General features: G+C 37.2%; 1 protein-coding gene across 3 annotated transcripts; it reads right to left on the bottom strand.

The window, feature by feature from the left end:
- Nucleotides 1–1790: 1790 nt before the first annotated feature.
- Nucleotides 1791–27041, bottom strand: ago3b (argonaute RISC catalytic component 3b). Of its 3 annotated transcripts, none has more exons than XM_084131231.1 (19): nt 26521–27041; nt 18382–18553; nt 18096–18216; nt 17229–17437; nt 16890–17026; nt 16449–16583; nt 15409–15496; nt 15067–15214; nt 14736–14855; nt 14430–14573; nt 12980–13113; nt 12706–12890; nt 10767–10926; nt 10548–10638; nt 9026–9220; nt 7530–7664; nt 7328–7429; nt 6960–7159; nt 1791–6496 (listed from the first exon to the last, which is right to left on the bottom strand). In XM_084131231.1, exons 1-19 carry the CDS (start codon nt 26537–26539, stop codon nt 6388–6390), a joined length of 2604 nt encoding a protein of 867 aa, XP_083987357.1. In that variant the 5' UTR covers nt 26540–27041; the 3' UTR covers nt 1791–6387. The 3 variants fall into 3 exon arrangements, with proteins under 3 accessions (XP_083987357.1, XP_083987358.1, XP_083987359.1); XM_084131232.1 differs by having other exon boundaries at nt 14451–14573; XM_084131233.1 differs by lacking the exon at nt 26521–27041 and adding an exon at nt 23870–23957.
- Between the last annotated feature and the right edge of the window lie 156 nt (nt 27042–27197).

Below are 27197 nucleotides of genomic sequence, written 5' to 3'. Positions count from 1 at the left end.
ACAGATTACAGTCCAATCTAAACGAGGTGGAACAGGAGAATTGCTGCAAGAAATCCCACCGAAACTGCCAAACGCCAATGAAATTGCATGAAAAAAAAAAAAAAAAAAAAAACCTGGATGTTTCCAGCACTTTTGTAGAATTAATTTAGAATCCATTTAGGGTAATATACTCATGTTGAGTGTGTAAAGTAGTAGAAAAAAATGACCTGTGTTGACACATTTCCCATTGAAAAAGGAAGTGTCTGGGCTTTAAAGGGGTCCTATTATGCTTTTCTTTCTTTAGTGTGTAATATTGCTGTTTAAGCATGAAAAGGGCTTAAGCACGAAGCATGCCTCGATTGTAGTCTTGAAGTTTATTCCAGGAACGGACACGTCACAATATCCCTCATTTAAATAATACCCGCCAAAATCATATGCAAAAAAAACGCATTTGCGTTGTTGAAACTTACGGTTATGGTAAGCGGCATGACATTTCAGAAACTTGCCGGAAGTGGTTGACCAATCGCAAAACACTGGTCCAGCCGACCAATCAGAGCAGAGCACATGCTTTTTTGGAAGGAGGGGCTTAATAGAGACAGGAACTAAGAGCGCTGCTGCAACAGTGAAATAATATATAAAAAAATTAAATTAACATTCAAGTATGAAAACCTTCTAGTAGTCTCCAAATACAGAATCAAGACTTTGAAACAGGGTATAATAGGTCCCCTTTAAAATAGCCAAAAACCTTCAGTTTACATCATAGCCATGAACATTATTTGCTTGTTACTTCTAGTCAGTTTTTAAATGCATACTGTATATTTGCTGTAAGGGTATTCTTGTTAACCTTTACTGTACTACACTAGACTATAGATGGTCTTTAAGCAAATAAAAACTCAAATTTTGATCTCTTTAGAAACTGGTGTGTGGGGGGAAAGGTTGAGAAGACAGGGATGTATTTTGTGCAATAATGCTGATAGTGAGGGCAAAGCCATTTTGTCTTTCTCAAGTTTGATTTTTAATGACACTTTACTACAGTGATGTCACCTCTACTAGGCACATTCTTCCCTGCACTGGAATATGAACGTATATGAATATGGATGGTTTTAAGTAAATAATTATACCAAGTGAGTTTTTCATTCCTCTGGAAACTTGTAGAAATCAGTGGTGATGTTAGTATTTTAGTCTGAATGTGAGTGAACTGAGGTGTCAATTGTTATGTTTGTGCATGGAAAAGGTCATATTTTAAATCAGTTGGTTTTATCTTGTCATTTAAATGTATTTCTCTGGGCATTTTACTTTCTTTTGTGGGATTAATAAAGAATTTATCAACATTTTTCTATGCATCTAATACTACGTTAGCCATTCTTGCTTCACTCATCTTAATCTGTTCGATTATCTAACAGTTTTATTTACATCTATGAAAGGAAATTACACAGAAAACAATCACACTTCAGCTGTTGTTGCTTTAGTATTATTTAAATGAAATTTAAATGAGCTTTTAAGTTTATTTTTTTAGTTTTCAAATAAATATTTAAAACGTTTTAGAATTTTTTAGTTAGAATAGTTTTAAAATATATATATATATATATATATATATGAATATTTAGATTTATTTCTATTCAGATTTAGTAATTTTAGTACTTCAACTTATTTCAGTTAGATTTCTAATTTTAATTAAAAAAATTTAAGTTTACGTTTTTCATCTAATATTTATATTTTATTTGCTCTCAGCCTTATTTCAGTTAGAAAATAATTTTTAAGTTAATAACAACACTGAGATACACACTCCTTCCTTGCACAGTAAACAGAAATGCATGTACATTCAATATTTATTCATATGTATATTTTTTTGTCCAAGACAAACCATTCAAAAGACATGTCCATCAAAGTTTGCATACGTACATTTTAATTGAAATATTGACAATTAAATAGAACAACCAAATAAAAAGACCCAAGGAAAGACCACAATTTGAAGGGTTGAGATAAAATAAAAAGAGACAAATATATATTTTAAAACTGGACAGTTCTGTTATCAATTATTAATATTTCATCACACTATAACTAAACCATTACATCAGAGTGTTGAATGTGTGTTGAATCACAATGGAGAGGGATAAATAGTAAATAGTATTTATTTATCATACAATGCAAGATTCTTTTCATCTTAAAGAAGCTTGCATAGCATGATAAATCTGGACGCTGATACTCCTGCTCATCTTTAATGTGCTGTATTTAATCACAGATATAAATATCATTTTATAATCACCAAATCAACCTGCTTAAACATGTTAGTAAATGTAACAGTTGTATTCATGAAGTTCATTTATGAAAAGGTGTCTAAAATTGGAATTCAGGCCAAATATTAGTGAAATTACCAATTACGTTATTGCTATTTCATCATGTATAGAGAACACAGATTTGACACTGGTTGTTAAAAATGGATTGGAGACAAAAATAAAGGGAAAACATCACTTGGGATAGGTTTCCAGGCTTCATACAGTATAGCTTGCATGGTCAGTGCTTGATCTATTAGTTTTGCAGTGCCAAATCTTTATAAAAAGTGTAGAAATTTTGGTCCAGAGACCCTGTAACTGGCAAGCTCTGTGATTTAATGTGTTCTTGGCGAATAAAGAGGCACAATCACACCCACACATACAGTTTTAACACTCTTAAACACACATTATACAGTATATCATATCAATATAACTTCAATATAGGCTTGTTGGGCCCTTAAAAAGGGATTTTTTTTTTCTGTCTGAAAACAGCACCATCAGAAAAGGCACATTCCACTAACTCATCTGCCCAAAGGATGAATCTTCACCTCGACAAAGCCAGGAAAATAAAGTCAAGAAGCAAATACTCTAGGCTTGAAGAAAACAGTTTATCACTCATCTATTCAGACACCAATAATATGACGAGTTCAAGAGGACCAGTAGCATACAGGCATTTTCAAATGTGCTTGTGTGTGAATTGCCATGTTTTTAAATCAACTAAATAGAAATATTTGAGGCGGTACCTTCATGTTTAAGTCAATAAAAGTAATGAAGCATAAGAATAAAAAGAGGACTGAAGGTTCATCCCTTTGCGAACAACATAATTTGTCATAAATACCGTAGGACGATGCAGAGACACTCACAAACGACTTTCGAAAAAATACGAGACGAAACCTAATAGTCTATTGCATATTAGCCATTTTTTTATATTAGTCACTATCATGATTAACATCACTATTTTCATCTTTTGCTAAATATTTCATAGACTTTGTTAGCAAAAATAATTGATGTGCATTATGCAGTTATGTTATTTAAAAATATACAAATACACTTCTCTGAATTAAAAATGCTTCAAGGTATCCGCAGTCCAGCTTTAAGCCAAGGGGTGGAGAGTGTCGTGTCACAGTTGTAGTGGGAGGGGCCGTTTAAGCCACACCCACTAACTAGAATAGCACCACCCCTATGCAATGCCCCACCTACTTTTTGTTTGTTTTTTGCTATTTATTCCGTGGCAACTTCAAAAGGCTGTATAAGCTGCCATCTAAAGCCAAACATGCATATGGGTGCAGGTTCTACTGATCACTCCCCTTTTTCAAGTAAGTTCAAATGCTGGTAGCGGCAGAGAAGTAACAGTTCTCAGCACACTGAAACAAAAGAAAAAGAGCACCGAAGCAAATTGACATAAGAGCAAGTTTTTTTTTCTTCGTACAGACCTAAATTCCAGTTAACTCTCTAAAACAGACATTTTGTAAGAACAACGTGTGGGTCTGGTAATTTGCCAAAATGGAGTATTTTTGATTAGAAAAATGAGTGAGCTTACCGAATATCACACTCTGAAAAAATACCAATCAAGGCTCTAAAGTCCTGGTGAAACACTCCATGACAATGAAAATGTGGAGCAGATAGAGATTAGATAGAGATTAGTGTGGTTAACATCCCCCGAATTACAGCACCACAACCTCTTAGCACCTCAGGCGTTTCGCCAAATCTGAGACTGTAGAGCTTTTTAAGTGCAGCAATATATTTGTCAGTCATTTCTCAGAATCTTGCTCTTTCTCCACATATAAAAGCAGATGTCATTTGTTATGTAAAATAGCAGCTACACTGGTCAAGACGTATTTGTGGCTATAGGGCAAAAAGACTACAGTGCCATTCACATTAAGGGCGATGTGAAAGTGTGCCAGAGGCCACAGAGTTAACAAATATAACCCTCCACCTACCCCGCTACAATCCAAATGCCTTTACTCAATACTCCCTGCCACCCCTGTTTTCGGAGGCACATTGGTTTGGTCTGTGTGGAATGCAAGTTGAATACACAGGGACTTTGAAGAAAAAAGATCCAAGTAAAGAGAGTTTTAAAGTTGAAACGAAAGTTTTAAAAGTATGTTTGAAAATTCAAAAGTTCAAAAGAAAGTTCAAAGAGCTTTTGAAAGTTCAAACAAATGTTTGAAAATTCAAAAAGAGCTTTTGAAAGTTTGAACGCTCAAAAGACAATTTGAAAATTCAAAAGACAGTTTGAAAGTTCAAATATTTGAAAGGAAGAAAATAATCCGGGACTTTTAGTCAGTTCAACTATTCAAATTGCCCTTAACAACAAAATGACCTTAATAACAACAGTTTCAATAGCTAAATATCTGTCCAACCGTATGTACATGCCACTTACTTTAAATATATATTTCATTAAAACGTACCCCAATAGAATTGCATTTTAGGGATATTTCCTATAAAACAGGCACTTTGTCTCATTTGACTTTTAACATGAAAGGTCTGTCCAAGATCTTAATAGCAAACTGAGCCTTTTCCATTCAACATATCCATGAGAGCCGCTGCAAACTCAACCCAGCATTCCAGCCATAAAACACATCATTCATTTCAATAAAACCTGCCAAATCCATGGAGTTCGAGTTCACTTACACAATGCCACATACAAAAAAAACATTTTTAAAATGAAAGCATTCACTCCTAAGGTACTGTTTGCATTGTATATGAAAGTCTACGACAGAGCTGTCAATAATTGGCTTATTGCACTAAAAGGCTTATGGGACAGTTTTTGTCAAAGTTCACAGGGCTAAAATGCTAAATTAAGAAACTGATAAATTAAATAGATAATTTACAGATGCACTATTGACAATGTAAGTTAAAAGCAACATTATAAATAAGCTCAAAGAACAAATGAGAATGAAATGTCCAACAGCTGTAAAGTGAATAATATTGTATAACAGGCCTCTGAATTGCCTTGGGTGGAATTATATGTGCACACACATCCGTCGAGTGTGTTACAGTCACGCTCGGACTGATTCGAACACTTGCGTTGTAAGCGCACACAAACCGAACGAGGCACAAAGCGTTCAACGCACATACAAAAACATATGGTTAACTACGTGGAAACTTTTTTACCGACCCTTGAGTTTCAAAGTTCAAAGTTCCTCTTTTGGTGATTCTGCAGCCCTTAGCTAATCTGTCACCTCTGCTTAATGAACGAGCCGAGAGGAAAGACGACAGGAACCGCAAGGAGCAAAATGTTCCAGGCAGTGCATGGACCACAAAGTTAATGTATCACAGAGGTATAAAGAATCATTTGAAAGACTGTGGAATTGGAAGAAAAGTGGTGTCTCCAATGTTCAAAAAGCGGAACAAGACATGGACACATGGTAAATGAGATGTAAAGGGACAAATATGGATCTCCGACTGGTTGGAACAAAATGGAATGACATTTCAGTTGTCTTTTTTTGCAGATTATAGAGTAGATTTACTAGTAAGAGTTACTGGTGAAGTATCAAGATTGGTCACAGATTAGCGCAATAAATGTCCAGAGGAACAGTGCAGGACCAACAGGACCAACAGGACCAATGTCATTGCAAACTATTAGCAAAACCTTACACTGCCCTCTAGTGGCATTCCTCCAAAATCCTTCACCAAACCTAATAGAATACTAATCCTAAACCAAAGGTGTTCCAAAGATTAGTTTCAACTCTGTTCGAACACTCTTTTTCATCTGAACCTGAAGACATTGATGTCCAGCTTCATGTGTGTTTGATTAGTTGTGAAACTAAACTCTGTAGGAGAAATCGGCATGAGCAGGGCAAATCACTCCTGTCCTAAAGAAATAACACTGCCTCATTCGCTGATCTAGCACGATTTGATCGAGCAAACCTTTAAGCTTGGTTTTGTGACCTAAGCTGGCAAAATTAAAAGTTAAACAGATCTACAAATCTAATAAATAATGGTATAGCTGCAATCTACATATTAAAAACAATCAGTAAGCGAAGGCAATTGGAAAGATTGGCTGTTTTTCTATTGCATTCCTCCTGTAAGTTCTGTTACATTTGGTTCTCTTTAGCAGCCTGTGATTGGGAGAAGCCTTCCTCCGCTAAGTGCGTGATGACTGGTGATTGACAGGTCTGTGGAGGCGGGGCTAAGCAAAGTACATGGTCCTCAGAGTGTCGTGATGGATCTGCACAGCTTTGGCCAGGGCCTGAGGATCTCGGCCATTACTCTGGCCCGACACATGGCTGCCTTCCGCGCTGTGAAAGAGGAGAAAGCAATAAGCTGACGCCTAAATTTACACTTTGAAATCATACATTTTCCCTGACATACCAAGGAGATGAAACTTTCCCTGCAGAAAAAGGAAAAACCTCTTGATTTTAGCTCTCAAGAGTTGTGAAAATGTTCCAATGTTCTGGTGTCCAAATAGAAGACTTTTATATGGTATTGCTGCATAAAAACCTGTGACTGTATGACTCTGACTGTCTTTTAGGTGGTTAGCTTGAATAACTCAACTTCCTGAATTCAAACCAAGACTTTGAATCATTGAAATGATGGATATTCTGGCTCATTTTAACAAAAGAGCGCCTATGGCAACCAAGAATATGCAAAGCCTATTCAAATCAAGGTGATTGACAGCTTCTAAAAGCCTTTCATTTAAACAAATAGAATTTCTACTTCTATGTAGCTAGAGATCATCAACTAGTCCAGTAAATCCCTCACCTGTCATGCTCTTTATCCACTAAATGGTAACGGGCTCTAAAGGCCACCAGGTGGGCATAGTAGGCTGGTGCAGGGATGGAGACGGAGCGGGTACAGCGCACGTATGTGTGGCACAGCTGGTAGGTCAAGAGCTGGAACTCGTCGGCTGTAAAGCAGTTGTCGTCCCATAGCACGTGGTAGTGTGAAGGTCGGCTTGTACCCTGGGTAAATGGGGTTAAATAATAATTTTGATGAGATGCAATAGACTCAAGTCTTCCAATTTCTGTAATTGTGAATGCAATTAATCACTCAATATATCAGGCAATAATGCCATAAAAAAGGCCTAAAAATGCACTAATACTGTTGTCCACATGGCTGTGTGTTCATACCTGTATTCCAGCATGACTGCACAGATAAAAGTCAAATTCATAAGGATGGGTGATATCAGTGTCCACTGTGGTACCTGCTGGAATGTTACCACTGCGGCCCACCTTTAAAAAGAAATAAACGAAAATTACGAAAAAGTGAGTGTGCGAGTTGCAAAAGTGAGAAAAAGTGACAAAGTTTTCAAGAGAACTCTCTCAAATTCACCCTCTCAGTACGGTCAGCGCAGAAGAGACGAGTGTGGTGACGTTTCTGTACGACGATGTAGGTGATTCCCGGTTGATATTCCTTCTCAAGGCTGATACAAGCTTCACGTATGGCCAGCAACTCATAGTACAGCACCTAGAAGGAAAGACATAAGATACAGCAGGGTTGCTGCACATTTTTAAAAATCAAATGTAAAACTTTAAGATCTTTTTTAAGGCCGGGACACACCAAGCGAGTGTCTGTCGGGGTTAGTTTTTGCAGTGTGTTCCACACGTGGGCGGCAGTTTGCCCGATTCAGCATGTTGAATCGGCATTGGGGCTGTCGGTGAGTGTGAACTCTGATTGGATGTTCAGTTTAGCGAACGAGTCAGTGCTCGAGAATTAAAGCGAAAGTGATGAAAGAGAGCAAGGAAGCCAAGACGGCACAGTAATGTTATGTTATCCTACCCGAGCATTCCAAAAAGCGACTAGCAGGTGCTGCTTTTTTTCGTATATCCTTGTTTCGGTTCCTCTTTTTGAGTGACTAATATAGACTATTGATACCTGCTGATATAGACTGTTAATTCCTTACACGCAAGTGCAGAATGCACATGCTAGTTTGCAGTCGGCTGTAGTCTGTGCTGTGTGTTCATCTTTTTGGTCCTGACGCAGCCAACGAGAGGCGACAACACCGTGGGATTTCATCGCCGCTAGTTCTTTAAAGTCGGCTTGGTGTGTCCCAGGCTTAAAGGAGAAGTTCACTTTAAAATGAAAATTAGCCCATGATTTACTCACCATAGGTATATATGACTTTCTTCTTTCAGACGAATACAATCGGAGTTATATAAAAAAGTATCCTGGCTCTTCAAAGCTTGATAATGGCAGTGAATTGCAACCAACAGTTCAAGCTCAAAAAAGTGCATTCATCCATCATAAACGAACTCCACACTGCTCTGGGGGTTTTCCAGGCCTTCTGAAGCGAAGCGATGAGTTTGTGTAAGAAAAATATTCATATTTAACATGTTACAAAGTAAAATTCTAGCTTCCGGCCAAACGGCCATACGCAGTCTACTTACGCCTAAAGCTCAACTTACGCAACTTGTGACGTCAGTGCGTCAATCCGAATGTTCGTTTGCCGGAAGCTAGTTATTTTACTTTATAAAGTTTTAAATATGGATATTTTTCATACAAAAACTCATCGCTTCGCTTCAGAAGGCCTTTATTAACCCCCCAGAGCCGTGTGGAGTTCGTTTATGATGGATGAACGCACTTTTTTGAGCTTGAACTGTTGGCTGCAATTCACTGCCATTATCAAGCTTGGAAGAGCCAGGATATTTTTTTATATAACTCCGATTGTATTCGTCTGAAAGAAGAAAGTCATATACACCTAGGATGGCTTGAGGGTGAGTAAATCATGGGCTAATTTTCATTTTAAAGTGAACTACTCCTTTAAGACCTGAAGAAATGAAAATGAATACTGTTCATAAGACAGAAACAGTGTAACTGGAGAGCCTCACCTGTCTGAACTGTCCCTCAGACACACCATCCCTGTAGAAGATGATTCTGGTGGGTTTGTAGTGGGTGGACTTGTAGAACTGGATGAGCAGCTCTCGCACCATGGACGCCAGGTCTTGAATCACTTCCTGTCTGGGCCTCTGGACACGGACTGTAGCACAGTACCTGCTGGGGTGAGCATCCATGCTACCCACCACCTGTTCAGCAACAAATTTGAAGTGAGGAGAGGGAGAAAAATAGCAGTATTTCTTTAGTCACCATGAAATTAAAAATGCCAACTCGTATTTTTATTGCAGTGTTTATTATAAATGATTTTTTCCATGCACATCATTTATTTATTTATTTATGTGCCCTCTTTAATCAAAATAATGTCCCTCCCTTTTGCAGTGATCTCTCTTCTCTTCTCTAATGACAGGACAACCTGTCATTCACATGAGATCACAGCAATAGCAAACCACAATGATCCAATCAAACTTCCAATGGACAAAATCAAGTAATTTCAAGCCATTTCACTCTACCGACTTTTAAATATCCACATCTGTTCGACAATTTTCAGGTCCACTAATTCACTAATTGCAAATTAGTTTTTTCACAAATGTGTATGATGTAGTGCTGTCAAACGATGAAAAACAAATGAATCGCATATTTTTCTGTAATTAATCACGAGTAATCGCACCCAACATTCAAGTTGTTAATATATTTTTATATTGTAATAATTTCACATTTAAACTCCAAATTAATGTAGAAAGAAACAACATAAAGGCAGCAGCCTATATTTAAAATATTTGTTTAATGCCATCTTTTTATGAAAGAAGGCATCACCGATACCAATACTTCTACTGATGTCTCTATGAAATAGATTTTTTTCCCCCTTAATTTTAGCCATTTTATAATTTAGGCCCAGACTAGCTTCAGATGTACACTTGCCCTGACAAAATGCACAAAAAGTTATTGTTTTTGACAATCTTGTAAACAGTGTTTTAAGATTTTCAGGTAGGTCTAAAGAAATTGGATAAAGTTATCAAACACACATTCTTCACTGCATAAATTATAAATTAAACATAGATTAATCTTTATTAAAGCTTTTTTGTTCTTTGATTATTCTTAATTATCCTTAAATCCTTAATATTTTGCTGTCACTTTAAGACCTGACGCACATCACGAGGATCTGACACGCATCTCTTTACATTAATTTAAGACTTCATTTAACTCATTTAAGACTGCTTGTTAGGATACTCAACAAAACGGGCCTTTTTGCATAATGTTGTGTGTTTTTGGCTGTTCAAGCGCTGTCTGATGCGGCTTTCTGTGCGCTCGAGTCGTGTGTGTCACACAGACAGGAGATTCAGATGTGGCGCACGGCAGTAATGCACTGCGTTCTCTTTTGTGTCTTATCGCGCTTGAATGGTTTAAAAGCATTTGCAAGAATAAGAGCGTGGTCATATAATGTAACACTACATTCATGTGATGAAATTGTAAAGTATCTGATATGAAAGGTGTGTATATGTGGTCTGTCTTTCTCACAGCTGCAATGGAGGGTTTCTTTCCATCTCCTGCGGGCGGATGAGTGACATCAGCTCCCAGAAAAATGACGGGCTGGTGGAAAACAGATGGGCTAAAAAACAAACAATATAAATGCACACAAACAAGGTGTTTAGTACATTTAAGGAAAGTGTGTCCTAACCAGAGAATTAAGTTTTCAGTGAAATGGAACCGATTTAATTCACTTTCGATTTCTCTTACCGCTGATGGGGTACCAATATGTTGTTGATGCCGCCAAGTTTGACATTGATCTTGAGACACAGGTTGGAGAGGGTCTGAGGGGAGGTCTTCACCACATTCTTCACCTGAACGCACTGAGTTGCCATTCCCAGAAGAGTGTCTCCAACACGTTTCACTTCCGCTGGAGAACGAGAGCACATACTTCAGTGCAACAGCAACTCAAAGAATATATCATGGGAAAATAAACACCAAATTTAAATAATTTAATTTGACAAAAACGAAACAAAAACAAGATGGCGCCGAGTATGACTGACGTGTTACAAGTTCCAAACCAGTTTGGCAGTTTTTCGCGTTGGAGGTCAAACTGTATATTGTTTACTATGTGTATATGAGTCCCTTAATATGTATACTGTGTATATTGTAATTTGTATATATTGTTAACTGTACATGTGTATATACACCATATACTTGTTATCCATACTGCTATGCTGTGGCAATTGCACACCTGTGTTCAGGGTGTTGTACGAATTATTTGATTTGACACAGGTACAGACTACAATATGTTGAACTGTTGCACACATCTGGGTGTCAATTATACAAACAACACATTTTTTGTGTATCATCCTGTATAATACTGAATAATATTTCATTACAATATATTATTACATATTTTAAAATTATGTTATAATAAATTTATTAAAAGTTATTATTATTAAATACTTTTATTATTAGATACTTTCATTCCGCAAAGATGCATTAAATTGATCAAAACTGATAATGATGTTAAAAAATAATAATTTCCAATTCAAATAAATGTTGTTATTTTTAACTTTCTATTCATTAAATAATGTATCATGTTTTCAAGAAAAATATTAAGCAGCACAACTGTTTTCAAAATTAATAATAATAAGAAATGTTTCTTGAGCACCAAATCACAGGGCTGCCAACTCTCACGCATTGAGCGTGAGACTCACGCAATTGACACTTTTCACACGCTCTCACGCCACACATCCATTTTCTCACGCACAGAAAAATTGTGGAGCAAAGAGGTACTTTTAATATTAAACTAATTCTCAGCTCTTAGATTCCGTCAATTTTAATACGAAATTCAGACAAAAATACCTTTGGCGCTTGTAAATGTGACGTGACAGATCGCTGAGCGCCTCAGTTCAAGTGCACGTGAACCGATCACCTGTTACTTTTTTATTTAAAGATGCAGTACAACTTACCGGAAGTATACATAATATCGACCAATTAGTGTTTTTCAACCACGGAAAGAGGTCAATATAACAGCAGGAGAACAATTATGTCACATAACTTTACATTTACCTCAGGAAAGCCATTTAACGACCATAGCATGTTAATTAAATAGAAAAAATAGCTAGAGAGGAGATTTTGCTGAGCACTATATTACATATTTATTATATTTTTACTTATGTCATTAAATAATTGTTATTATAACAAAAACTGCATTATATTTAATGTAAAATTATTTTTAACCTTTAATAATACCAGCAGATTGGGCCCTCTATGTTTACAGCATTAGGTGAGATTATTTTTTAAAATAAAATTTAAAATAAACATGTATCCAAAATAGTCAATATTGAATCAAAATCGGAATCAAATCACAAGAATGGAATTGTAATCTTGAAATTTTTGTCAAGCAATAATAAAAACTGTATCCTAACTGTATCTGTAAACATGTTGTCACTAAACTTCATAAAATTCTATTTAGTTACCAAATGTTTTGACAATCACAATTACACTTATTGTGATGCAATATTTGTTTTTACATACCACCCCAGAGGTTTCATATTGATTCACAATAAAATGTTTCAAAGAAAGTAATTCAAAGAAAGATTCATGCCACTAATCTAATCTAATCACGAGGTCTTTAGGAAGTTGACGACCAAATAAAAAGCACATTAAAAAGTGCCTGCATCTGTCCATATATAGTTACCGTAGACAGGAGTTTTCCCAGGCAGTATGACGATGATGAGTTGTAGGCCAGCGTAGGTGTTTTTCAGGTGACGGAACATGGGCTCCACATTATCTGCTCCCTGAGCGTATTTGCAGAAACATGGCTGGCCTTGTATGGGCATCCCTGCATCCTTAGAGATCTTCCGCAGCTGGTCTGTAAAGCCCCTGCAAAAAAAAAAAAAAATTTAATTTCAGTTTTAATTCCAGTAACAAGTAGTGCTTTGTTAATGACCAAAAGATGGAGAAAGCTTTACTTGAGAACTTCCTCTCTGCATTGTCTCTGAGTGGCAAAGCAAGCAATGGCCCACATCTTGATCTCCACACCAGTGTGAAACTGCTTGCCTCTCATGTCCCACACGCCATGGCTTGGGGTGGCTACTGTACGATTCTGTAACACATGTATACAAAGGTTGTCTTAATTTTCTGATATCAAATAGTGTACAAACTCAGACGCTATAGGATCTAAATGTTAGGGTGAACTTTAGAGTATATAATGATATAAAAGCTGGCAAAAAAAGTTCTCACTTTGGGATCTTAAAGTGATAGTTCACCTCAAGTTGTTCCAAACCTGTATGAATTTCTTCAATGGGGCTCATCAACTGTTAGGTTACTCATATTCTTCAAAATATCTTCTTGTCTTTTAGCAGAAGAAAGAATTTCATACAGGTTTGGAACAACTTGAGGGTGAGCAAATGATGAACTATCCCTTTAAAGCAAATGCTAATTGTTGGTTTAGACTGAAAAATATTGAACATTGAAAAATATTTTTTAGTATCATACAAGTTATATAGTTCAAGCTCAAAGAAGTAATGATCGTTAACTCAAAATCTTGAATTCACTTCTATGGAACACAAAGGGATTTTTAAAAGGCATGTCAAACACAAAAAAGGCCAAAATAACACCATAAAAAGTCTATACAACAATATTCTAAGTCTTGCTTGACAGCAATAATCACCATTCACTTCCACTGCATGAAAAAAGCAGCTTAGAAATTCTGCTTTGAATTTGTTATTTTGTATTCCACAACAGAAAGTTTGCAACGACATGAGGATAAGCTACATAAAATCATACATTAAATGCTATATTAACATTCCTATAAATAGCTACACATATTCACAATATTTACACTAAATCACACAATAAATCACACATAAGAAAATGAGAAAATAAATTGTATTTTCCAAATGCAAAAGAAAAATGTGGAAACAGAACAAGCAAGCAATTGAACATGAGCAACAAACCTCATTCCATTTAAAGCAACAGACAGAGCAACTAAAGGCTCGTTCACACCAAAGACGATAACGATAAAGATGTAGTTCTAAAAATCGTTCTAAATATAAAGGAATAGCAGAGTCTACACAACTATAACAATATCGTTGGAATCAATTTGAACGATAAAAACATTGACAGCCAATCAGAATCCATTCTGCTTTAAAGAGCTTGAGCATCTCAAGCAGAACACAATGTATCTGCAGTACGTGCTTAAAGTAAAGAGAACGATATCATCCACTGGAGTGGATGCTAATATAGTTATCATTATAGTTATCGTTACTGGTGTGAAAGGGGTTTAACTCTCCTTAAAAATTAGCATACACATTAATTATAATGTTAAATGTTAAATCTAGACACAAACCATACCAAATTTCTAGCCTTCTACTCAAACACAAACAAACATACGGCGCATGAGTGAAAGGGGACGGGTACCATAAAGTGTTCAGAGCTCACCCTGCCGCCGTACTGCAGCATGGGGGCGGGCAGGACGCGACCCGTCACCTCCTCCATCTCGTCCCGCACACGGAACTGGAACTCCTGCACGAAGGGGTCCGAGTTGTAGTTGGCACTGCGCACCTATGGTTTGAGCAAGAGATTTATACATGAGAATTGGGCCTTGTGACAGTGTTGGTTTGCCGCCACTGAGGATCTTCGATCATTGAGACTAGCAGAGATGTTGCGCAGTCTCTTTTCTTTATTGTGTTAGTGCAGCGTTAGATAGCGACATGTTGAACTCACCAGTCTGCTGATCTCCTCTTGTCTGTCCGGTGCCGAGCGGGCCGTGGCTTTGATCATGGTGGAGGTTTGGTTGTCGGTTAATTTCTTAATGCAGCGCTGGCCTGCCACAATGTTGCACACCTGAGTGGTGAAGAGGATGGCCAATATGGGCACCATTAAAAAGGATCAAGACATCAAAAATCTTCTAAAAGGGCCGTTAAGTGTACAGAAATGATGTTCAAAAATCCACAAATCAGGGAAGAGATGGCGGCTGCCACCTGAATGTGTGGAAGGAAATGGTAGCCAGGTTCCTGCTAACATACAGTAAGTTATCTGATCTCTTGACTCTCACCTCCAAAGGCAGGTACGTGTGTTTCTGCTCCTGCCCCACTTGCAGGCAGGGCAAATGAGGGTACTTGAGCTGCAAGTTGTACTTTTCCCTGAAATATTGTGCAACTGTTCTCTCTACGGTCTGTCCATTTTCCAGCTGTAGAGGAAACCTGACAAAGTAAAACAAAAAAATGAATGGGGCACTGGAAAGAATATCTTTAAACAAAACTGAAAGGATTCTGAGAGAGTTTCTTAAGTGTTCGCTTCTTAACATAACAAACAGGACAGTTTTATTGACCTGTCTGCTTACTGAGACACAACCTCACATTATCATAAGACAGATGAACAATGCATATACTCTTACGTCTGGTGGCTGGCCGGCCGTCGAGTAACATTACACACCCTGTACTTCCTCCGCATGGTGCCACAGTGGGTGACCTCCACCTTTAGACCTGATGAGAGGAGAAGATCAAATTTACACCACTATACAGACACAACTGGTCAGTTTACAGCTCAGCATAAGACTAATATAGGTCTAAGAGTATTTCACTATTAAATCCACTACAGTGAACATCATGTATTAATCCAAGTTCCAAAATATAATTTATGCAAAAATCAGAGGAGCAATTTGCAAATAAAACAGCATTTCTTTCCCATGTAACAAAGAGAACAAAATTGTCACTTACACATCTTTGTGTTTCCACTCAACATTTTTATGTTATCCCAAAATGTGCATTAAAATATGTAAGTGGAAACCAGCTACTGATATATAACATTTAATTTATTTTTAGTTTTTTGCAGTCTGCATTTATCTAATGTAAAAAACAACAACAACAACAACAACAACAACAGTAGTATTAGTAATATTGTTACAATAACTTATATTTAATATATTTAATTTTTAATTATAATAATAATTTATTCCTGTGATGGCTGAGTTGATTTTAAGCATCATTACTCCAGTCTTAAGTGTCACATCATCCTCTAGAAATTATTCTGCTCAAGAAACATTTCTTATTATCAATGTTGAAAACCTTTTAACAAGTTTAAAAAGAACAGCATTTATTTGAAATAGATTTTTTTTTAAACAATGTAAAAGTCTTTACTGTCAATTTTGATCAATGTAATGCATCCTTCCTGAATAAAAGTATTAATTAAAAATCGTAATGACCCTAAACTTTTGAATGGTATTGCCTTCACGCTATACATATCATGAACTCCCAGGGAATCAAACCTGCAGTATGACCCAGAGTCAAAACATTGGCATTGCTAGCGTTGCACTCTAATGTTAGAGCTACTATAATTCATACTGGAGTTCTGAAAATGGCTTTAGCAGTGGAAATCAATCAACATACGACAAAGAAAATTCTATAACTTGCCACCATGTTGCCTATTCACACAAACCTTTGATCTCTTTGGTGAATTTGACTCTGTGGGAATCGGTAAGAGGACGAGGCTGCTCATCGATGTTGTGGATATCCAGAACCTCACACATAAACTGAATCACAGGTTGAGCTTTGTAGAAAGCCGTGGCAGACACTATCGGGAAAAAAAAACACGGTCAACGTTACACCAACAGTTATTTAAATAATTCATTTGAAGGCTGAATCCACCAAAATGCACTGCAATGCTATTGAAAGTGGGACTTTCTGCTTGTTGGACCAATGACAGAATGATAGGGAGAAACATTTTTATTCGAAAAACCATTAATGGCACAGAAATTGCACACTTAACATTGCTGAGAGACAGTCATTATTTTATCTTTTTATCTTTAATAACCACATCCAGATCATGTAACTGGATAAAGCAAGCAAAACTGTGTTTTTATAATCTTCTCTGACTTACCATCAATGTTCAACATCATCTTCCACATAGCTGGCCGCACTGATTGGTGGAAGCCAAACCACACCTCCCTCCCCCCACCCAGCGGGTGATCATAGCCCTCGGGGGAGGAGAAAAAAGACCGTCCCACTGGGGTGTACCTGAGGCGAGAGAAGACAAACAACACAGATGTTACCTGCAGAACAAACATGTGCACTCCTAAATGATCCTTATCTAACCGCTACACACTAATCCTTAACGAAAACACTAGTCTCATTTGACTAGGTATGCATTGCATCTTTGTTTCTAATTGTATTAAATGCCCATTATGATCAAGTAAGAGTACTCATGGGGAACTCTTACCTCATAGAGGGCAGATGGCGCAGAACAACATCTACAGCGTGTATGGGATTGGTGCTGATTGGCTTATCCAGCTCCAGTGGATCAGATGTGCTCCGCCCAGTGAGGACCTCATGCAGCATGTGCCAGCTGACCAGTGACACGAATTTAATGGAGACCTTGAACAGCCTGTCCTTCCCACCTTCACCTGGCAGGGTCACATCCAGGTCCACCTACAGATATTACACAAATTTACATTGATATGTTTTATTCAGTCATACAGGATAAAACAATCAAGGCATAGTCATGAAAAATGTTCAAAAGTATGAGTTGTTATTTTATATGATTTTTTAAATATAAAATGTGTAAAAATGCATTAGTCGGCATTAGGGATGCTAACGGTTAATTGACGATTGATTAATTGTCAATAAAAATGTTAGCAATAAAACTTATCGATGTTAATCGTAAAAATTTTGCGCCAAAACCCCCCCGAAATACCGACTTCATTCAGTCATTTCTTCTCTTCTGAATCAGTCTCCGACACGCGTTCACGAGAGCACCACGACGCATGCACGTGTTGATGATGCAGGAGCTGGCGTTCTGACATATGGGTCTTTAAAGCGTTAATTAAATAGCTGTCAATGGAGCCCCTCCTGAACTACCGGATTTCATCAAAAATATCTTAATTTGTGTTCCTAAGATGAACGAAGGTCTTACGGGTTTGAAACGACATGAGGGTGAGTAATTAATGACAGAATTTTCATTTTTGGTTGAACTAACCCTTTAAGACATTCAAGTAGCTTTCATAAACATTAGAAAATGCTTATTTTTTAGATTACTTATACTGTAAGGTACTTCCCACCAACCCTGGTATCCATTTATGTGTCTTACCCCCCCGGAGGCCACTGGTAACGGCTGGGCGGTGTAGAGGCTTTTCTTGCCATCATAGACTGGTCTTCTGTCCCCAAAGATTGTCACCTTGAAGTGCTGAACCATGGTATCCACCACCTCCCTACAAGACATAACAGAAAGTGTCATCATGAGTTTAATCAAACCAGTTTTTAATTTGGCTGTACATACTGATTAATTCACGAGTCTCTTAGTTGTAAACATGCTGTTTGTAAAATAAATAAGTGTTGCAAACAATGTCAAATTATATATTCTCAGTCTTTGGCACCTGTTAACACGCCGGGGACACTTTTCTGGATTGATGTCCACCTCGTACAGGTAGACATCCATCTTGGGGATGTCCACCTGGAAGCAGTTGGCCAGCAGCTTGATGGGCTTCCCCATGGTGCCATAGCCTGGCCTCCGAGGTACGGAGAACAGGGGCGCAGCCCCAACGGCTCCTGTCACGAAAACCACAGGGGATTTCCATCAATACGGGTTCTCAAAACTTATTAGATTAGTAAGACTTTCAACATCAGTTATTACCACTGAACTAAAAGTGAAAACCTAAACAAGCTCCCACAAGAAATTATGTGTAAAAGCATGCAGCCGACACCATCATGATCAAGAAATTCAAGCCACAACCTTTGTATGGACATACAAGCGTTATTTCTCAACTGTCATCATTGACATTTCATGGAAATGAATTAATATCCAATTAATAATAGCACACACAGCAATCACCCATACGTTTCTTGACACTGACGTTTAAAAAGAGGGGGTGTTATCTGTCTGATCAGGAAATTTCCACTAAACGCCTACTCACTGGAAACAACACTCAGCATCATCACACAACACACTACAGATTACCCACACCTTTTTATACATACCATATAGACATGCAAAACAAATAAATTCACAGTCGGCTAAGATTTCCAAAGAAATCCACTTTTACAGATATTTATCAAATAAAACACTTTTTTTTTTTTTTTAACAAGTGAACAAATTAACACTGAGTGGCAGAATCAGCATTTGCAATCAAATGATGAGACATAAATAAAATGATTGCCACTAGTGTGTGACTTGACTGTACTCACTCACACTTCATGTTTCATGCCATGGGGACATTCCATAGATATAATGATTTTTATACTGTACAAACTATATTCTATCCCCTTACACTAACCCTACCCACCACAGAAAACTTTCTGCATTTTAACATTTTCAAAAAACATCACACTTAGTATGATTTATAAGCTGTTTTCCTCATGGGGACCAAAAAATGTCCCCACAAGGACAAGGATTTTGGATATTGCCATCTGTTTTGTCCCATAACGTAGGGTTTACCTGAACCAATCACACCAAATCCTCTTTTTTCTTCTTTTCTCTAGCTTGTTTCCTAATCTGGCTCTCTAATAAACCTGGCATTGTATATTACAAATATTGTTGGCTCTGTGACTAATTGCTTATGCTCCTCTATTGTAATATCACTTTGGATAAAAGCATCTGCTAAATGTCTTGGAGACATGGCACGTTGCTTTGCCCACCTCTTATTTTTGTCAAGTGGCAAACATAGCATAGCCTAATCAGAAAGAGCTTTATTTGTAGTAACAGCAATACAGCATTTGCTCCACCATACAATGTTTTAAAATGAATTGCATGGCATTTAGCAACAGAAGTCATCCAGCTTTTATTAATATGATATTCTAATATCGATCTAGCTTACTGCAATGTGCAACAAGTCTAATAGCAGCCACAGAGCGAACGCACAGAGTCAAGTTAAGTCTTTAGTATGATTGTTTTGACCAAGTAAAACAGAGCCATCACATACTTTGTCACATAAGTGTATGAGTACACTCAAAAAAATGATTTTAGCTCTTTGTTCAATTTCATTAATTAAAATGAGCATATACGACACAACCCTTCATAGAAATGATTCCAGCTTAATTTCATTAAATGTAATCAATGTAATTTTTAAAAAATTTGGTTTACCAATTTTTTTTTAATTGAGTCAACATGAATATTTTTCGTTCGTCTTAACCAGATGTCACTCAAAAAAAGAATTTTGGCCTCTTGTTAAAATAATTTACATAAATTAATAAATTACAATAAGCAAAAGTAACACGATTGTTTAATATTGTCACAACTCAATTTAATTGTGTTCACTCAACATAATTCATTTGTGTGAAAACTACATGAATCATTGTTGTTGACATCTAACTGGGCAGTGGATCTGTAGTTCCCAGCATGCTTTTCAAGGGACTGCATTAAGAGGGTCAATTTAGGGAAAAAGTGTTATTTTATGTGTTTTTCAGTAAATGGAAAGATGTTGTTAGTTAATGTTAGTGTTTAATGTTCAGTTATGTTAGAAACTTAGAGGACTTTTTGTAATGTTTTTGAATTTTGTGGTTACCATTATGCAGAAGAGTGGCGACTGTGTTTAGGCTGTGGGCTCAGTATTACGCTATATGCGCATTAAACCTCATGTGAAGGCTGTGGGCACTCAGTATACACTATGTGTAAACCTCACTCGCAGACCTGCACAAGTAATATTTAATATTATATTACTATGTAAAAAGTGGTTTTAATTCAATTGAACACTACTAGTGTCTATCATTAGAAGTGACCGTGGAGTCAAATTAACTGAAATTATAATGTTGGTGATTTAAGGCAGGACAAAAACTAAATGTAGTTAATCTGACAAAACTTTATCTAGCAGGATCATTCCTGCTAAATTAATTTAAATTCATACAACAAGATTACAACAAATTATTTGACTAATTCCATTTTGTTGGAAAAATATAATTCAATTTCGTGGAAAACCTTTCCTTAATTTAATTAAGTTCGTTCAACAGATTATTTTTTTGAGTGTAGTAATTCAGCGGCATAAAATAAAAATAAAATAATGTACATTAATTTATACTATCAAATGTAACTATAACAACAAAATTCAACATCAAGGAAGGAGGAGGCGAACGTTAAACAACTTGATCGTAACTTTAATTGTAAAATGAGTGGCAGCAGCCAGCTTTGGCATATTAGCATTTTAAAAGCAGAAATGTAAAAGTCCCGTCGGATTGCTTTCCATTGGCTGTGAAGGTGAAGATGACAACACCCATGATTCCACATTCATTCACGGTGTCATCTGTCGTTTTGAATAAGCGACTTCTAGCGGCTAAACTTACATACTGTGCCTTTAACTAAGATTGAAAAATGTTTTAGAAGTATTTTTCATTAATAATATATGTAAACTGATGAATTAACGTTAACTAATGAAACCTTATTGAAAAGTGTTACTGAACAAAAAATAATGATTTTCCGTAAATATCTTGGGCATGTTCTAGTCCAGATTAAAATATAAATAGCCTATTAAGTCTTTAATAGAAGATGAAAAGATGATGTAAAAGATGAGATAACTCATCAATTAAGTATGTTCATTATCGCAATATATAACCGTATATCGGCAAGTCAAGTGTCTATCAGCAGTCTAGTGTTTATACACGGTACTTGTACGGTCTACTTTTTTTTAGTACCAACTGGTACAAGTACTACCGTTTGAAAACCCTAAGTGGGACATTGTGTTATCACATCATGTAACAGTAGGCGAGACGGTTACTGATTTTGTACAGATGCTTTAGAGGGGGGGTAACAGAACAAAACTGTAACTGAGAGGTGTGGAAGGGGAATTTGACTGCAACTGCTTCTTACACTTCCCAGTGTGCCGTTGCTATGCCGGTTGCACTCATGTGGCTTCTTTTCACCATGGCAACCATGACTACACTAACAACCAATTAAAGGAAAAACAGCTGTTTCTATATATAGGCACAGGACCAATTGATCTCATAGGCCACACATGAACGTTTAATCTACAACGTTTGCGCACAAATCTGACCATGAAAGACTTGATTGTACTGTTCACACACATTCTTTTCCGCACTTAAGTTGAAATCCCTGAGAGAGTGTGCTTAATATAAGAGTTTCTTGACATCACAGACTAAGAGGAACTGCGGGTTTGACAGTGATGTGGTAACACACTCAGCTCAGTTTGAAAGCCTATTGTGTTGCTTGGAGTGTAACGCTCACTTTACTGGCAAATGGGTGACTGGCACATTTACAGGGGTTTCACTCATTCAGAGAATGAGACATCTCCTTTCTCATCATTTAATTATTCAAAGCTAGTCAAGCAAACGGATTTAAAGTTGTATGTTACTGTGTTCAGTCAGACAGTTCTGCACTAGACAACAAATAAGCTTTTATTAATGACAGACTGACATAGCCAAGGGAACATATTTTATCAGAGGGGTGCTGGGGGTCAGGGCTTGATAATGCAGGGTGGTGGATTTTAAACAAAATCATAATATAAAACAGCCCAAACAACACTTACAGATGGAACGTAAATGAATGAGGACAGAGTTATGTGAGAACGCTCAGATTTAAATAAATGTTAAAAACACTGCATATTTCACTACATGACAGCACAAAAATCAGCATCTTACCTTATGATACCCAAATGTATATAGGCAAAGCAAATACACAAGACATGGGCAGTGGAATGGGGAAAAAGAAATGCATATTTTAGACTGCCGCATTTTTAGAAAGCTGTGTCATGTGTGAGACGCTGCAAAAGCTTGCAACGGTTAAACAAGTCCGTCTAGCGCGTTTACATAGAAAAACAATGGAGAAGTAGCAGAGTGGAATGGAAAAAATGTGTTCTGCGTGAACGGCCCCTAATCCCGATGAATGCTTTAATCAAGACCGTGAACATGCATAAGTGTCAAATGCTGGTCCTCAACCAGAGAAGTCACGTCACTCACTCCATGCCAGATCAGCTTTTGAAATAGCCATATACTAATTTCTCAAAGTCATAAGACCATATTCGACAACATATGAAAAAAACGAAATAATCTTTAGAGTAATTTTATGAATAAAGCTGAAAAATTTAAAACATGTTGAAAAACAAAACTTTATGTTAAGTTGTGTCATCTTAAATTCCAATGTAGTGACTGATATACAGTATCTGCCAGGCCAGTTAGGCTACGTTCAGACTGCAGGTAAATGTGGCCAAAATCTTTTTTTTTTTTGCTCATATGTGACTGCTCATAGATCTGTTTTTCTCATGACAGTGTGAACGGCACGAAACACATGGAATCTGATCTTTTCAATTCTGATTTGGGCCACCTCCACATGTGTCATAAATCCAGTACAGGTCAGACATTTTGCAATGCGACCTCAGTCTGAACAGTCAAATTCATCATCATTCTGCACTCATGGGAGTCACTTCAAAGATTTTACAAACCCAAAGTTCTCAAGACAGTTGCGAAAGGTAGTCTGTGGAAGGACAGTGATGTGTCAGAACTCATAAGTATTACAGTGACAGCTCAAGCAAAACATGAGGGCACGTATCATAATAAATGTTTAAAAACTCTGCTCTCTTTTTTTCACATCCCCGTCTTTGTTTTTTATATTGTCTGTGCATGTATTCCCTGGCTTCTGTGGCAAATCACACTATAAACAAACGAGTAATCGCTTGCTTTAATGTCCTCTGTGTTTATTTCCGTATGACAGCGTTGCTGCGTGACGTCTTTTTATCATAATTTTGCGCATGCGGGTCAGTCCAGGACCATGTTCTGTTCACACTGGAATCTATCTGATATTAGCCACATTTGTTATATCATCATCTGATATTGCCCACATGTTGAAGTTAGCTGGTAGCCTGATGTAATAACATGAGAAATGAGTAGCGGTGTTGACCGTCTCCTGACTCAAGTAAACTTCACCTTTGTTCTGATCACTCCTCAAGCCCCAGTTGGGCCGCTTTGGACCAAGGTATTCGGCGGGCCAAAACCCCCGGCTGTTGGCCAAAAGGAAGCCCTGATGAGACTCGATCAAGCCCAGGAAGAGACAGTGAAAATGCGATTGGAAACACGGCTAATGTGAACAGCTATACAAGAAAATCAGATCAGAGTTGAGCCCTAAGGCTGGCAGTGTGAACTTAACCTTATTCTCAAATATGTCTAAATAAGTCATATTTGGCCATTGTTATATCGTCAGCATTGATTAAAGGGATAGTTCACCCAAAAATGAAAATTAGCCCATGATTTACTCACCCTGAAGTCATCCTAGGTGTATATGACATTCTTCTTTCAGACGTTTGGCTTAAGTCGACTTGCGAACGGCCGTCTGCCAGAAGCTAGTTATTTTAGTCGATAAAGTTTTAAATATGGATATTTTTCTTACACAAACGCATCGCTTCACTTCAGAAGGCCTTTATTAACCCCCGGAGACAAGTAGAGCACTTTAATCATGAACAGATGCGCTTTGATGGACTTCCAAAGACATAAACCCATTCACTCCCATTATAAAGCTTGGAAGAGCCAGGACATTTTTTAACATAACTCCGATTGTATTCGTCTGAAAAAAAATGTCATATACACCTAGGATGGCTTCAGGGTGAGTAAATCATGGGCTAATTTTCATTTTTGGGTGAACTATCCCTTTAATGTCCTTAATTGCTAGCTTATTTCTACAATAAGAAATTTATTGTTTACAAATTTACAAACATTTTAGTCAATTTTCAGTGCATGTTTGTGTAAAATACCTTTAGATTTAGTTATGCAATTTTAAAAATCTTTATACACAGTGTGGACATTTTGCAATGACTTGACAATGACACTTGACTTTTCTGATCTCATCTTGCACAAGCCAAATTGTTATTTGGTGCCCCTCGCACCAAAGCACTTAAAGCACTAACTTTTCTTACAATATTTGTTTATTATAATAAAGTCATAAATAGTAATTTGATAACCGCTCAAGCAGTACCATTGCTATGGTTACCTTTGCAGGTGAACACCACTGATCTATGTAAATGATTTAATAATTTAAATAGATCAGTGCAGTGAATACCCACCCAGCCCATCCTTCTATAGAGTACAACCATTGGGTTCCGGTAGTAAAAACTCCATTCACTTTTTTTCCATATGGAAATTGATTATGAACAATAACTTTAAAATAAAAAGGCCATGGTATTTGCTTCTGCTGTCAGCATGCATTATTTCAGCTTATTTTAAAAAATAATCATGTTTAACAGTGGAATTACCAATGATGCTGTACAGAAAACTACACCAATCAGAGAGTCGAAAAAAGCAACACACTCCAAAATAGATCTTTAGCTCCACCCACTCCGACAAAGCACTGTGAAAGACGTAATTCATGTCGATCTCCCAACGCTCTCAAAATACTGAAATATTTGTATATGCATATTTTGCAATAAATGTAATATATATTGTTTTTAAACATATAATCAACATTTTTAACTAAGCCGTTTTATATCTCTATTTTCAAACTGATTATGCTGTTCGCAGTGCTTCATGGGATTGTAGTTCTTTCCCTCACGTACGTACCTTTGTCTTTTTGTCTGATTTTCTACATTTCAAATCAAAGTTTGCAGTGTTGTGATTAACCTTGTAGCTGATAGGCTTGGTTCATGTGGCATAACTCTGTAACAAAGACTATTTTAATATACTTATGGGAAACCTTTATGAAAAAAAAACTTGTGGGTGAAAAACACAAAAAATAAAAGTGGGTGGGGGCACTGTTGCACTCTATACCAGTCAAGACAAGGTCCTGGTTATTTTATCTTTTTAAAGTGACTTTTGGGCAAAATAATTTCTATAGGGTCTTATATTTATTTATTTATTTAATTATATTTATATAGCACCTTTCAAAAAAAGGTTACAAAGTGCTTTACAATAAGAACATAAAATATAATACAAAAAAACAAATAAGATACATTTCCATGTATATATATTCCACCGGACCAATAAAATTTCAACCCCAAACGTCCCAGATAACGTTACATACATTATATCTGCACTATACATTATGAGTAATCTACAAAAAGTAGACTTTACTTTGTAAATACAGAACGACTTCCGATTCAAAATCCTACTTCGTGAGATAGTTCAGATTGATAATCATATATCTATGATTGATAATAAGCAGTGAATTGGTGATTCAATGACAGTCGTTATGGCAACGGCCAATCAGAAACTCGCCCCTCCCCCCGGCACCTGACGCACGCAGCACCTGTGCGTGACAGCTGGGGCACAATTGTGTGACGTCAGCAGAGCAAGTGAGTCAGGAGGATCTTCCACACACGGCATATGATCGCAAAAAAAAAAAAAACCCTAACCAAACTTTCACAAAAATGTGGTTGCTACGCCCAAACGTAAATGAGCAGACAATGGCTAAATCTAAATGCTTATTCATTCTCGAAAAGCAGTTAGTAGCAATTGACCAATAACTTTTGCTAAGGAATGAATGTGTATTGTACTGACGGTTGACGTAACGTTAACAAAATTACACCGAGTCAATAGTACTGAATCGACAATAATCCTAAATCGGTCTGAAAACCTCAAGAGCGACGTACCTGTAGTTCCGATTTCCATTCATGAGGTCTCTGTCCGGATTCTAGCCGGCTCCGGGGATCAAATGCCGGCTGGAGGGTGTTTGTTTAAAGCCGCTGAATATCCTCCGTAAATCGACCTACAACCCAACTCCTACCGCGGGTGTTGAAGCGGGCCGCTCGGAGGCTCTGCTCTGGTCGGAGGTCCACCCAACCAGTACGAGTCAATCAACCAAAAGTCACGAACTCCCCCCGTGTCTCCTACCGAGTGTCGCAGATCCGTAAATGCTACCAGCTGACAAGACTCCAAAGAAAATATTTGTAACAGCCGTCGCGAAAACAGAGTTTGTCAGGAGCCTCGAACCCTTCGCTCTGTGTTTTCTAAAGTGAACAATCTCTTATAATTTAAAGACAAACACACATATATGAGGCTTATAGCTTAATATCCCTCACTCAGTCGAAATTGTGTCTTTTATTCCAGTCGCTTTAGACCGAGTTTGCCAGCGGCCGTTGACGACTCATCGACTCTGTCGGTGTGTTACCGGTTTGCCTTGGTTGGGTTTACCATCTCGGTACAGTCGGGCTATGTTGCCAGATCGCTACGAAAACAAGCAAGCTGGTCTGATAAAATCAACTCGGAATAAGCGACTTGCCTCTCCAAAATTAGCCTAAATAAGCTTATTTGTGTTTTGCATAACTGT

This window comes from Abramis brama (genome assembly GCF_963993115.1).
Source record: "Abramis brama genome assembly, chromosome: 12".
Taxonomy (NCBI): Eukaryota; Metazoa; Chordata; class Actinopteri; order Cypriniformes; family Leuciscidae; genus Abramis; species Abramis brama.
Note: the sequence above shows the minus strand (reverse complement) of the source record. Positions and strands in the feature narration are given on the sequence as shown.